Source organism: Peromyscus eremicus, chromosome 10 (assembly GCF_949786415.1).
Source record: "Peromyscus eremicus chromosome 10, PerEre_H2_v1, whole genome shotgun sequence".
NCBI lineage: Eukaryota > Metazoa > Chordata > Mammalia > Rodentia > Cricetidae > Peromyscus > Peromyscus eremicus.
Window position 1 is genome coordinate 56788298 of NC_081426.1, and position 12560 is coordinate 56800857.

At 49.0% G+C, this 12560-nt stretch overlaps 1 protein-coding gene across 4 annotated transcripts in view; it reads left to right on the forward strand.

Moving 5' to 3' along the window:
- The window catches only part of Tbc1d1 (TBC1 domain family member 1), a 200621-nt gene that overhangs the window by 166678 nt on the left and 21383 nt on the right, over positions 1-12560 (forward strand). For all 4 annotated transcript variants that reach the window (XM_059275893.1, XM_059275894.1, XM_059275895.1 and 1 more), the window contains 2 exons: positions 2931-3089; positions 10413-10657. In XM_059275893.1, the coding sequence (XP_059131876.1) occupies positions 2931-3089; positions 10413-10657 (404 nt within the window). The remainder of the gene's footprint in view (positions 1-2930; positions 3090-10412; positions 10658-12560) is intronic.

The following is a 12560-nucleotide window of genomic DNA, read 5'->3' on the forward strand; positions in this document are numbered from 1 at the left end:
AGTGCTTATTGTGCCGTGTTTTAATAGCCGAAACCGAAACAAAGTGTCCCAGCCACGTGACCACCCCATGCATACCCCTGGGAAACAACACGGTGGGCGTTTCCGTGTGTGAGGGAAGTACAGTGCTCATAGTCTCCTCACAGTTGGTACCTCTACATAGAGAAACTCCCACAATGCATTTGCAGAGGTCTAGGTTAGAGGAGGGTCATTTGGCACAGCCCCATTTACTGACTCCTGTTCTGATAGAGTAAGCAGCAGGCCTTCTCCTCCTCCCCACTCTCTGACGCTTTCTGTTTGAATGTTGGAAGTCAGTGTCCACTCTGGTTGTGGGTGGACTTTGGCTTTTCGTCTTTATACCCTGTACATTGCCAGAGTTTTCTCCTTTACAGCAGTAAGCAAGTATTACTTTTGCCATTAGTGAAAATAGTTATTCACACAGGAGCTAGGTGAACAGTCTCTTGCTTAGCCAGAATTCCCTACCTGCTGACCTTCTGTGACCAGGTTTCCTCTTGAGTTAGGAGTAAAGCAAAACTGAGCCTGGGGGAAGGTGTTCCAGGACATTCTGAGCGAAAGTACTGGGTCTGACTGAATGACTTCTTGCTTTCAACCTCAGACTCGGCAAATCCTGCAATATGAGAGTGTCTGGTACTCTCTGGTAACATGGCCAGTATTCTCTTCCTCCCCAAAATAAATCATGATAAGATAAGGGGAATTGTTTAGTAATAAGAGGAAACTGGACATCTCCTAACTTGGGAAGAATTTCCAGTCTGACAGAAAGTATTTGGTGAAAAAGCCCCTCTGTAAATCACTCATCATGCTGACTATGATCTAGTTCACTGTTTGCTTTTAGTCAGGGTTTGAAGTATTACAGATTTGCTCTGTGTGTGTGTGTGTGTGTGTGTGTGTGTGTGTGTGTACATGCACATCTGAGATCTGAGTAGGAATGGTGAGGAAGGAGAAAAGAGGTAGAACTGATGTAAGAAAGCAGCTGCTAGGACATGTTAGTTTCCTGTTGCTGCCACAGCGAAATCACTACAGATTCGGTGGCTAAAATTAGAGCACAAGTTAGCCAGTGAGGCGGTCCGGGGTAGACGTTTGTGTGCAGGCCTGATGAACTGAGTTCAGTCTGTGGAGAACCAGCTCTTGAGAATGGTCTTGTGACTGCCACACAAACATGGTGGCACACATGTGCCTACACACACACACACACACACACACACACACACACACACACAAGCACACACGTATACATGCCCAGAGTTTTTCTTTAAAATAAGTTTCAAGACCTGCACAAGTTCAGGGCACACAAAATTCCAATATTGGGAAGAGGAAGTGGACGTGGGAGCCCCATCCCCAACCAACATGGTGTTTGCAGCTGATAGCTGCTGGCCCAGGAAAACTCCAGGACAGGCCCCACGCTCGGAAGTAGTTGGCCAGCACAAAACAGACTCCGCAGGTTTAGAGGGTTTTGTTTGTTTGTTTTGGGTTGGTATTTTTTTATCTTTTTCCTTGTCTGATTCCAGGGGGATGTTTTACTTGGGGGGGGGACATAAAGTTAGGGAGACGAGGAGGTTCTGGGAGGAGTTGGAAGGGAAGAATATGGTCCAATTACATTGTATGAAACATTTTTTAAAACTGTGGAGAAAAGTGGGGAGTGACAGTGATCAGAATGTGTTGTACACATGTTCAAAAGTGTCAAATAAATTTAACTTTAAAAGTTAAGATGCACACACATTTTTTTCTCTCACAGTTCTAAGTCCCAAGTCAAGGTGTCAGCTCTATTACACCTGGCTTTCACAGCCTCTGCACAGCATTTCCTGACACAAATTCTCCTTCTCTGCCTCCATGGGCAACTGGCTTCCCTTTTCAAGTCAGGGACCCTTGGCTCAAGGTACAGAGTCCAGGTTATAATCACGATCATGTTGTCCTTAGTCCTGGCTTTAGCTCCATCTGCAGAAACAAGGCCACTAAAGGTTCCGGGGACTAAGAGGTGGGGGCAGGGGGGGGGGAGTTGTCTTCTGAGAAGCCCACTATTCAGTCACTGCTCAGAGTCATCAAGGTAATGCTGAGATAAACATTTAGAGACTGCGTGGGATGTGGTCACTTAGCTAGGCCTTCCTTACCAACACCTGTTCAGGGTACCCTGACCCGCTCAAGATAGCTTCCTTCTGGTTGGTCTTGCATGAAGGAAGCTGAGAGATCTTGGTTGCTGAGATACAGAGAGCCAGCTCTCCTTCCCCTGAGCTCCAGCTCACTTTGATTCCCTTCCTTTTTGGAGACATTTGTACCCTCCGTTCATCTCCTTAGAGCAGTGTGAGTTGGCCTTAGGTCGGGTCAGGTCGGGGTTCCTGCCATACTCACAGGTTTGTCCTTTGCAGAGTATAACCTGGTCAGATCATAATGTCTTCTGACAGGTGGAAGGCTAGAGGGAGGGGAAAGTGAGAGGGGGAAATACAACACATTTTCTGTTGCTTCCTGTGTGGTTAATTCATAACGGAACAGGAATGCCATTAACTGGGAGTCAGTAAAGCGCTTGTCTTGCAAGCATGAGGACCTCAGTTCGGTTCCCAGAACCCATGTCAAAGCCTGGGAGTGACCGTGCATGCTTGTAATCCAGTGCTAAGGAGGCAGAGATAGGCAGATTCCTGGGGCTCACTGCAGCCCAGTGAGTGACCATGTCTCTAAGCAAAGTGGGTGGTGTGGCTGAGGAACAGCACCTGAGGTCTTCTGGCCTCTGCGTGTGTGCGCGTGTGTGCGTATGTGCGCGTGTGTGCGTATGTGCGCGCGCGTGCGTGTCCATCCTCACGTGCCCCTGCACATGTACGCACACACAAAGAACTTACAGCAGTGAAAAAGGACATGTTCATGTTTTAGCAATGATCTGAATTCTGTGTGTAAAGTCTGCTTTAACGTTTTCCACTCTGTTAAAGGTGTGCCACGTCATCACCGGGGTGAGATCTGGAAATTTCTAGCTGAGCAGTTTCTCCTCAAACATCCACTTCCCAGTAAACAGCAGCCAAAGGATGTGCCCTACAAAGAACTCTTGAAGAAACTGACCTCCCAGCAGCATGCAATTCTCATCGACCTCGGTGAGTCTGCCCATCACTGGAGACAGGACTTGGTGTTCCACTTGAGAAACCTGGAGAGAATGTCCAGATCATTTAGTGATCTGCCCTTGGGGTTAGCTGTTGCAGTTGAGTGCCGAGACTTTTCATTTCAAAACCCGAGAGTGGTCACAGATGCCCTCAGAGAGGGCATAAGCATCTCCCTCTGCGTTGGTGGCTGGCTTGTTCTGCTTGGCATGTTGTAGGCCATGGGGAAATGTAAGTGGTCATTAAGGATGTTGAGACGCACTTCTGGTTTAGTTCAATAATTCTTATTTCCAGGGGATGCTTTACAGCTCACTGAAGGAGCATCCTGGGAAACACACTGGCTTGGTTTAGTTTTAGAAACATTCCCTGGACTGTGGCGTACACACAGAACTCATCAAAAAAATTTGTAGGAAGCTGTGTTTGCAGTTTCTTCTTGGAAAGTGGACAATGCCTTATTTCTGGAATAGCTTTTAAAACACAAAAAGGAAGCAGTGTGTTGGATGTCTTTGCAGTTACCAAGGGGAAGACCTCGCTGACTTAGAATGGAATTAGACTAAACAAGAGACCCTCTGACTGTTGGTGGCTAACCGGGGATGGAGGTGGCCGGGTGCCCTCTTGTCAGGCTCACAAGACCTGCCTCTACTGCCGGGAGCTGGTTCCATGGCTGTAGCTCATTCGTGCTGGTGGAGCATGTGGTCCTGCTTCCAGAATGCCAGTTCTGGATGCTGAGGCCGTCCCCCCAGGTCCCCTGTCTTTGCCCAGGGCACTGCAGTGGCCCCGTTCTATAGGTACTTCACTCGCTACAGCCACAGTGGAGGAGGTGAGCTGGGCTAGGAAGGAGTCAGTTTCAAACCACATACCTCATGTTTCCATACTGATCTTCAGGCTACTCTGTAGTGCAGGCTTTAAATGTCAGCTTTCACACCGTTACACATCACATAGATAAGTGCACAGGGAAGTTATATAACTTGTTCAAGATCTCATAAATAATTGGCTGATGAGCAGTATGACATGCAAACTTTGGTTTGTTCTCTCCTAACCCCTAGTTCTGCTCTGTAGGATGCAGCCCTCCGTGGCTGCACTTGGACTATGTTACGTATTGTATGCTTTCAGCTCCAAGGACGGTGCCCGACACTGTCAGGGACTTGTATCTTTCTGCCACATCGGTTGTGAGGCACTCCCACACCTTCCACGGCCTCTCTGGGAAACTGACCGTCTATCCTAAGAAAAGAGGAACCGGGAGACCCTGAGCGGTCACATGGTCATCAGAGCAGAGGTTCTCCACCTACCCCCTGTCATCCTGCCCATCCCTAAGACTCCCAAGCCCAGCAGGTGCCATGTTGCTAAGGAGCTGCTAGGCAGGTGAAGAGTGGTGCTGGGCAGCTGACAGGCATGGCAGGCCTCCAGCCGAAGCGCATCCGTGACCCTGAGGATGGCTGGCTGTTTGTACATTGGCAGGTGCGGAACTGAGCCAGTGACGTCATGTTCCTGTCAGGTGACGTGAGCTGCAAACCGAAGTGGGGCAGGAGAGTGATGGATCACACACATGGCTTCTCGCCTTCCTTCTCCACTCCTCTGTGGCTGGGAGGAGGAGAGAAAATGGGGGGGGATTTCTCTCCCCGTTTTGCATTGTGTTCCATTGGCTCCCTGTCTGCATTGCCCTCACTCTTCCTGGGCGTGGTCAGCCCTCTGCCTCAGACCGATTGAATGTCATCATTTTTCTGCAGAAAGAGAACGAAGTCCAGATTGGTCACATGCCCCCACCCCCACTCCACCAGCCAGGCCTCTCCCTAGGAAGTAGTGTTTGTCTGAGCCCCAGCTCAGTGACCTCTCCCCTAGAAAACAGCGCCTGATTCATATCCTCTCTGCCCCTGCTCGGCCCCACCCTCTCCCTTCTGCTCCCAAGGCCAGCTGCACCCAGCTCCCACTGTGCTGACCCTTCTCTTTCCTCACCTCTGGCCCAGTGCTCGCCTGATCTCCACTTTGGATGACCTCCAGACGTCCTCCCAAGGGCCTAAAGAACCTCTATTTGCAGTAATCCGTGCCCCAGGTCACCTCCACCAGGCTCCTAGGACTTATCCAGGGACCCTGCCAGAATCGGCTCTTGTCCCTTTGTGAACCAGAAATCCTGGTTGCTGGCCCAGACCCATTAACGGGGTCTGGGTACCCTTCTGCAAGGCTCCATCTCTGCTGTGGGTCGACTTCAAGTAGGCCTGGCATGACAGGCCTCACCTCACACTACCAGCTGTTGTTTACCTCACACTGTATATTTGGTCTATTTTGTGTATTTTTTATATGTAGTAGCAGACTCTGGGCCCAGTAAAGGTATGTGGTATAGAGTGACGTCACATCCCATTTCTTCCAAAGTGGCTTTCCTATAATGGATGGAAGAAAAAGCACCATTGATGGGAAGTATTTTGGCTTTTCGTGGGTTTGTTTTCCTCTCTCTTGCTTTATTTTAAGAAAGCGGCCTTTTGCTTAAACAGTTTCTTGCAAGATTTGTTCCTTCAGAGAGTAAAGAGAGTAGACCTCATAGTTTGGTTGTGTTCTCTGGTTTATAAAATGTGATTTCAAATGTGGCCTGACTTCATCTTTACACAGCCTGGTGTGGACTGTGCAGTCAGTGTACTGTGGAAGTGATGCATGAGGCCGAGAGCGGGAGGAGGTGCCGGGACAGCTCCATGCTGCAACCTTCATCCTTGGGCCTCATGGCCTGTCTTCCTGGCCCTGCTTACTGCTTCCTTACGTGTTGCCCCTGCCTGTCCTTTAGCACAGACCACAGCCAGCCAGGAGAAAGGAACCAGGCTCAGCAGGTGCCCTGGGATTCTTCACCCCAGCTCCATCTTCTGGCCTGACCTCCTGATGACTAGCCTTCCTCCTCCCAGCTCTGTGCTTCTCCAGCCTGGGTGGAAAGCATGGAGAGGCATGATCCTGCCTTCTCTCTGGGGCTCCTGCTCACTTCTGACTCCTGCCGGGGGTCCCAGGCATCCTCCCTGACACCCGTCCCTGTTTGCCAGCAATGTTCTGTCTCTCCCCGGTGACTCTGTGCAGCCTCCTCTCCTGTGATGGGAGGGACTTCGTAGAGACAGAAACGCCATTGTGTCACCGCAGGAGTTGACCCCGCCCCTGCCCTCTCCGTGTCAGCTCCTTGCAGTCTTGTTGTTGTGGGTTGTTTCAGGTATGAGGTCGTGGCACTGTGCAGACTCTGGGACCCCGTGAGTCTCTCAGTGTGCTCCAGTAGCTTTGCTGTTCTTTGCCTGAGTCAGGATCTCACTGTGTGGTCCAAGCCCAAAGTTCCCCTGCCTCAGCATCCCCATTGCATCAATTACAGGTGTGCCCCCACTTTTGACCTCAGAAATGTTGTCGATGGGCTTCTTAGGGACTCTTCCTCCATGAAATCCAGATGTGCCAGGGTTACCCGTGCTGGTTGGGGGAGAGGCAGAGCACATGTCCAGAAGAGTCACTTAGGCACAGGATCGGGTTAGAACTATCATGGGTTTCTTTCCAGTTAATGTGTTTTAACCAGAGGCTCCAAACCTGAGAAAGAATTTTCTCTGCTTTTTTTAGAATTCATAAAAGATGAGTAGGTTGCTAACTGAGGGTTACAGTAAAAAATTTGATGGCAAAAGACAAGAAACATGCCTAGAATCTGTTATACAGCCACCCTCGCCTGTCTGTCCAGTATGAGACTAGTCTCCATTCTGTGGAAGGCAATTGAACATCCCAGTTCGAGTCTAATACATTTCCTACATCAGTAGCGCCAAGAATTATTCAGAAGAGTGTGTGCTTCTGATATTATCAAGATCTCAACATGAACTCACTTCGCTTGGTCATTCTAAATGTGCCCTGTGTGATGGTTAGTGTCAGTTGTCAGCTTGACAGAGTCTGTAATCACCTGGGAGACTGGCCTCTGGGCATGCCCGTAGGGGATTATCTTGATTATGACTCATCAGTGTGGGAAGACCTAGCTGTCTAAATTGTGAGCGAGGACATTCCCTAGGCAGGGGCTTCTGGGCGATGGAAAAGCAGGAGACAGCTAAACAACAGCATGCGGGAGCTCACTGCTCTTCTCTGACTCCGGACATGAAGTGAGAAGCCGCTTCCAGCACCTGCTGCCTTGACTGCCCTCAGCTGGGAACTCTGAACATCCTCTCTCTGCTTTTGTCAGAGTGTTTTACCACAGCAACAGCAGGAGAAACTAAGACAGCCTGTGACCTCACAGGGGCCGAACAGTGTGAATGACAAAGGAGTGGAGTGGAGTTCAGTGTCCTTCCTCCCCTGCACCCTTCTAGTCAGCCAGTGCTCTGCCAGCAACTGCTTGGCACCCGTCTCCTCCCAGCACCTCAGAAGACCTCTGGGGTTTAGTTTTCAGTGTTGAGACTCCCACCATATCCGGGTTTAAGCTGTCAACCAGAAATCCTAGGTGGCAGGTTGGTGCCGGTGTTCACCTGCAGAGCCCCTGAGAGCTAGTCCTAGCAGTCATGCTCTCGTGGATGCTTCTGGAAACTTAGGACAGATCTCAGACGGTGCCGTCAGCTGCAATTGCAAAGGGTCTTCCTGAGTGCCCAGATGTGCCATGCACTGTAGGAAGCACATTGGAGTGACAGGGCACACACAGAGCCTAAATCTATCACTTCCTAGCCTAGGCCTTTGACATGGGTCTCTCTCTGAACCTGGAGCTAAGCTGGTGGCCAGCAAGCCATATATATTCTGTGAAGTAAACAAAGAAAAGGCTGACTTTGTACGGATCTGTAGTTGGAAAAAGAAAGGCGGACCTCATAAACTCTAAACAGGCTTCCCACACTCCCAGGATCCTCTGGCTGTAGTTGAGAAGCATCGGGCGAGAGGAATGGCAAATGAGATGGCTCAGCATGCCTCCAAGCCTGACAGCCCCAGTTTGGTACCCAGACCTACAAGGTTGGACGAGAGAACTGACTCCTCCAAGTTGTCCTCTGACTGCCCATGTAACACATGCATGTTTGACTCACTGTGTAAATAAGTAAATGAATAAGTATTTTTTTTACATAGGGAGGAGGAGTATTCATGCTGGGAGGGACTGCCGGGCAGGGTGTGCTCCCGTCTGCCTGGGAACCGGTGAGGAATGGAGGGAGAGGATACTCCCTGCTTTTGATAATCTGAGGAAAGCCATACTCTTGGCCTATTCAGTACAGAAGCCCAATGTGGCTGTTGAGTCCTTGAAATGTGATGAGCCCAAATTAAGGTGTGTTATTCAAAGGAACCCACTGGAATTCAATGACATATGAGAAGAGAAGGTAAAATCCTTGATGTTTTCATACTGGTTACATACTGAGATGATAATACAGTATGTGCTAGGTTAAACAAAACATCTTATTCAAATTAATTCTACCTGTAAGTTTAAAAAATTTATTGTGTATGTATGTGATGTGTATGTGTGGCTAGGTGTGCCATGGTACGTGTGTGGGGATCTGAGGACAGCTTTGTCGTTCAGCTCTCTCTTCCCACCCCATGCATGGGCTTACATACAGGTGCTTTTACCCAGGAAGAGGTAGCATAGATAAGAAGGGGACATAGAATGAAAAGTAGAAGACTGTAGCTGTCTTCTTGAAACCCAAAATCAGACAAGTTTCATCAGGATGAAGTAAATGCTTTCCAGGGAAGCTGAGGACGGACCTGTGGATTTATCCTCCTGCTCTGCTGATGCTGTCCAGTAACTATGGCAGCTGCTGAGGACAGACCTGTGGATATGTCCTCCTGCTCTGCTGATGCCTGTCCAGTAACTATGGCAGCAGTTGCTGAGGATGGACCTGTGGATATGTCGTCCTGCTCTGCTGATGCCGTCCAGTAACTATGGCAGCAGTTGCTGAGGATGGACCTGAGGATATGTCGTCCTGCTCTGCTGATGCCGTCCAGTAACTGGCAGCAGATGCTGAGGATGGAGCTGTGGATATGACTTTCTGCTCTGATGATGCTGTCCAGTAACTATGGCAGCAGGTGCTGAGGATGGACCTGTGGATATGTCCTCCTGTTCTGCTGATGTTGTCCAGTAACTATGGCAACAAGTGCTATGCCCCAGATGCAGTTGATGCCTTTGATGGCCAGCCAGGCCATGGTTCTCCCCCGTGTCCACGCTGGTCTCATGCACTTCTGTAACGTTAATGTGGCACTTTCTAGTCACTTTCCTGTTCCTTAGAAACTGTCTTCATCTATCACCAGGACGTCACAAGAGGATTTGGCAGGTATCAGCAATAAAAGCTTCCTGAATGAAGCAAGGCAAAAAAAATAAATAAATAAGTGCCACCTTTTTTTTTTTTTTTTTTTTTTTTTTTGGTTTTTCGAGACAGGGTTTCTCTGTGTAGCTTTGCACCTTTTCCTGGAACTCACTTGGTAGCCCAGGCTGGCCTCGAACTCACAGAGATCCACCTGGCTCTGCCTCCCGAGTGCTGGGATTAAAGGCGTGCGCCACCACCGCCCGGCTATAAGTGCCACCTTTTAAACTTTTATTTATGACAGTTTTATTCATTGTGTCTGTGCACACACTAGTGCCAAAGCACACGTGTTAATTAGAGGACAACTTGGAGGAGTTCGTTTTCTTCTTCTACCATGTGGCTCCTGGAGATGATATCATACTCAGGTTGTCAGCTTGATGACAAGTGCCTAAGACCCCCTGAGCCCTCTCACTGGCCCATGCCTTTTTTATTTTGATACCAACTTTGTGGAAATCATGATTTTAAGACCCACTTTTATCCCCTTTTCAGGAGGTCACTGTTTTGTGTAAAGGAAAACACCTACTATCCCTTGGCCTGCCTCAGATCTCAACCTATGATTTAAAAATGTAGAAGAGTCCTGTGGTGAGACCTGCCTGTGGGCAGGATGTGTCACGGGCATTTGAATGACACGGGCCAGGACTGATGTACCGTGCTTTAGGGAGAGGTTCTGTTGTCAGGACCAGCGCTTTCTTGGTTTTTATTGAAACACAGATATTTACTAGACTAAAGGGAATTACCATTTATTTTACCTAAACCACCACTCACTGGGCATGGTGATGCACACCTTTAATCCCAGCGTCTGGGAGGGAGAGGATGGGCTGCCCTCAGTGAGTTAGAGGCCAACCTGGTCTATACAGCAAGTTCCAGGCCAGCCAGAGCTACAAACTGGGTTGTTGTTATAAATGTTGTCCTAGACCCCCAGCTGACCACGTTCACAAAGCAGAGGCGGTACCGAAGACACTGATGTAATGACCCATCGCCTAAAGATCGTGTTCCCTTGGTCTGAAGCATGCTGCTGCTCTGATTCTCTGAGCCTCTTGTATGCTGCACCTGACCTGTGTTCTCTTCCCAGGGCGAACCTTTCCAACGCATCCGTACTTCTCTGCCCAGCTTGGAGCGGGTCAGCTGTCACTTTACAACATCCTGAAGGCCTACTCGCTTCTGGACCAGGAAGTAGGGTACTGCCAAGGTCTCAGCTTTGTGGCAGGCATTTTGCTGCTTCATATGAGTGAGGAAGAGGCGTTCAAGATGCTCAAGTTCCTGATGTTTGACATGGGGCTGCGGAAACAGTATCGGCCAGACATGATTATTTTACAGGTACCAAGCATCCCTGTGATGTAAATAAAGAGATGCTGAAGATGGGCATCATTCCTCCTTTAGATCTAGATTCTGCTCTACTGATGGCTGCTGATACCTCACTCTGTGTTAGGCATTGATCTGTGTGCTTCCCATAATGGCTCTCGGGATGATGCTATTAATTGGCTCAGCTTGTAGACAAGAACATGAAGTTGGTCCAGGGCACACAGCTAGCCAGTGGCAGAGGTGGAATTTAAATCCAGGCTTGTGTGGCTCCAGGACCTTAACTCCTGTCCCTTCCCGTAGCTTCCTAGCAATGTAACTGGTGCCTGCAAGCCTGTGATCTGCTCTGTCCTCTGCCTGGGATCCTCTCTGCATCCCCACCTCCCTCATACAGGGTTCAGCTCTACTGTCATGTACTATATCACAGAAGCTCTTCCTGCCTATGCTGACCCTAGACATACCGTTTCATGGGATCTTGTCTCATGCCTTCAGGACAGCACATTTCCTCCCATAAATCAGCCCACTTATTTACTTCCTACATCTCAGGTCCTGATACCCTTAGTGAAAGGAGGAGATTGTGTCAGGTTGTGCCCCTGGTTTCTAGCAGTGCCTAGAATGGAATAGAAACCCTGTCAGTATTTGATGAATGAACAAGTTTATCCAGAGAAAACCAAGCTGGGCTTGGTGCTGTAAGCCCCAGTTTTAGGAGGCAGGAGAATCCAAAGTTGTCGGCTGTCCTGGCCTATACACATGAGTTTAGTCTGAGCTACATAGTGAGGCCCCTGTCTTAAACAGAAAGTCTAGGGATGTAGCCCAGTGGTTGAGGGTTTTCCTAACATATGGTGAGGTCCTGGGTTCTAGCCCCAGCGTCCAGGCAGGCAGGGAGAGAGGAAGAGAAGGAAGAAGAGAGATCAGCACAGTAGTGTGTCTAGCTTGAGCAGCACTGGGTTTTGCAGAGGTGGGGACAGCTCTGGGCCCTGATCTGTTGGCGCGTCCCTAAGCATTGCTTAACTGCTGGGGGACATGTTCATTAGTTCATTTCCCAAGAGGATTCCATAACTCGGGGCTTTAGGATGTACCATTAGAGCTAAGGACTTGGTTTGAAAACACCAGTGTGTGTTGTTGAAAGTCCCGTTTGGCTCTTGCTGTAAGTGTGAACCCTATGAACATGAACCTCACAAAGGGAAGCCACTGTAAGCCCTAGCTAGTCAGGCTCCTCCTCCACCGTCTTTATGTGTGGCCCCTCTCACCAGAGTGGAGTGGTTCAGCTTTTTGGCACTTGGCCTGCTCTACGAGCTTTTTCATGCTTCGGCAGAATTAGGCTTCTCTATTCAGAAGCCATGGTGGGTGCTGAAGAAAACTTACAGTCTAAGTTGTATTTCACTTTCCTAGTTTCGGATATACATATCCAACCCAGAGCATCTTGTCAGATTCTGGCCTTCTCTGGGTTATTATGTATTTAGGCCCAGACATGAGATGCTGTGTGGACCTATGTGAGCCACAGGTTACACAGAACTGGGGAGAGCTTCCTGCCAGAGCCGTAGAATTCTCTGAAAAAGTGACCTTTGACCCCAGAGTAGACCTTTAGCTTGAAAAGGTTTTTTTTTATTCCTCTTAAGACAAACATTTCTTAAGTTGACCAGAACCTGTGTTTGTTAATAAACCTAAAGGAACTGGTTTGATGGAGTGATTCTGGGAGTCCAGTAGAACTGGCTGCTGAGCACAGACAGTGGACTCACTCTCTGGAACCATGATGAGGGTGACCTTGGTTCACTCCTACCTAGCAGGAGCTTTTTGTTTCAGATTCCCCTTGGTTGGAGTTTTTCTAAGAATGTGTGTGTGTAAGGGAATTTTTGAGATGCTTTCATAGGCAAGCATTTAGGGTCTCTTAGCCAGGGAGCTCAAGGGGACAGTGAAGGAA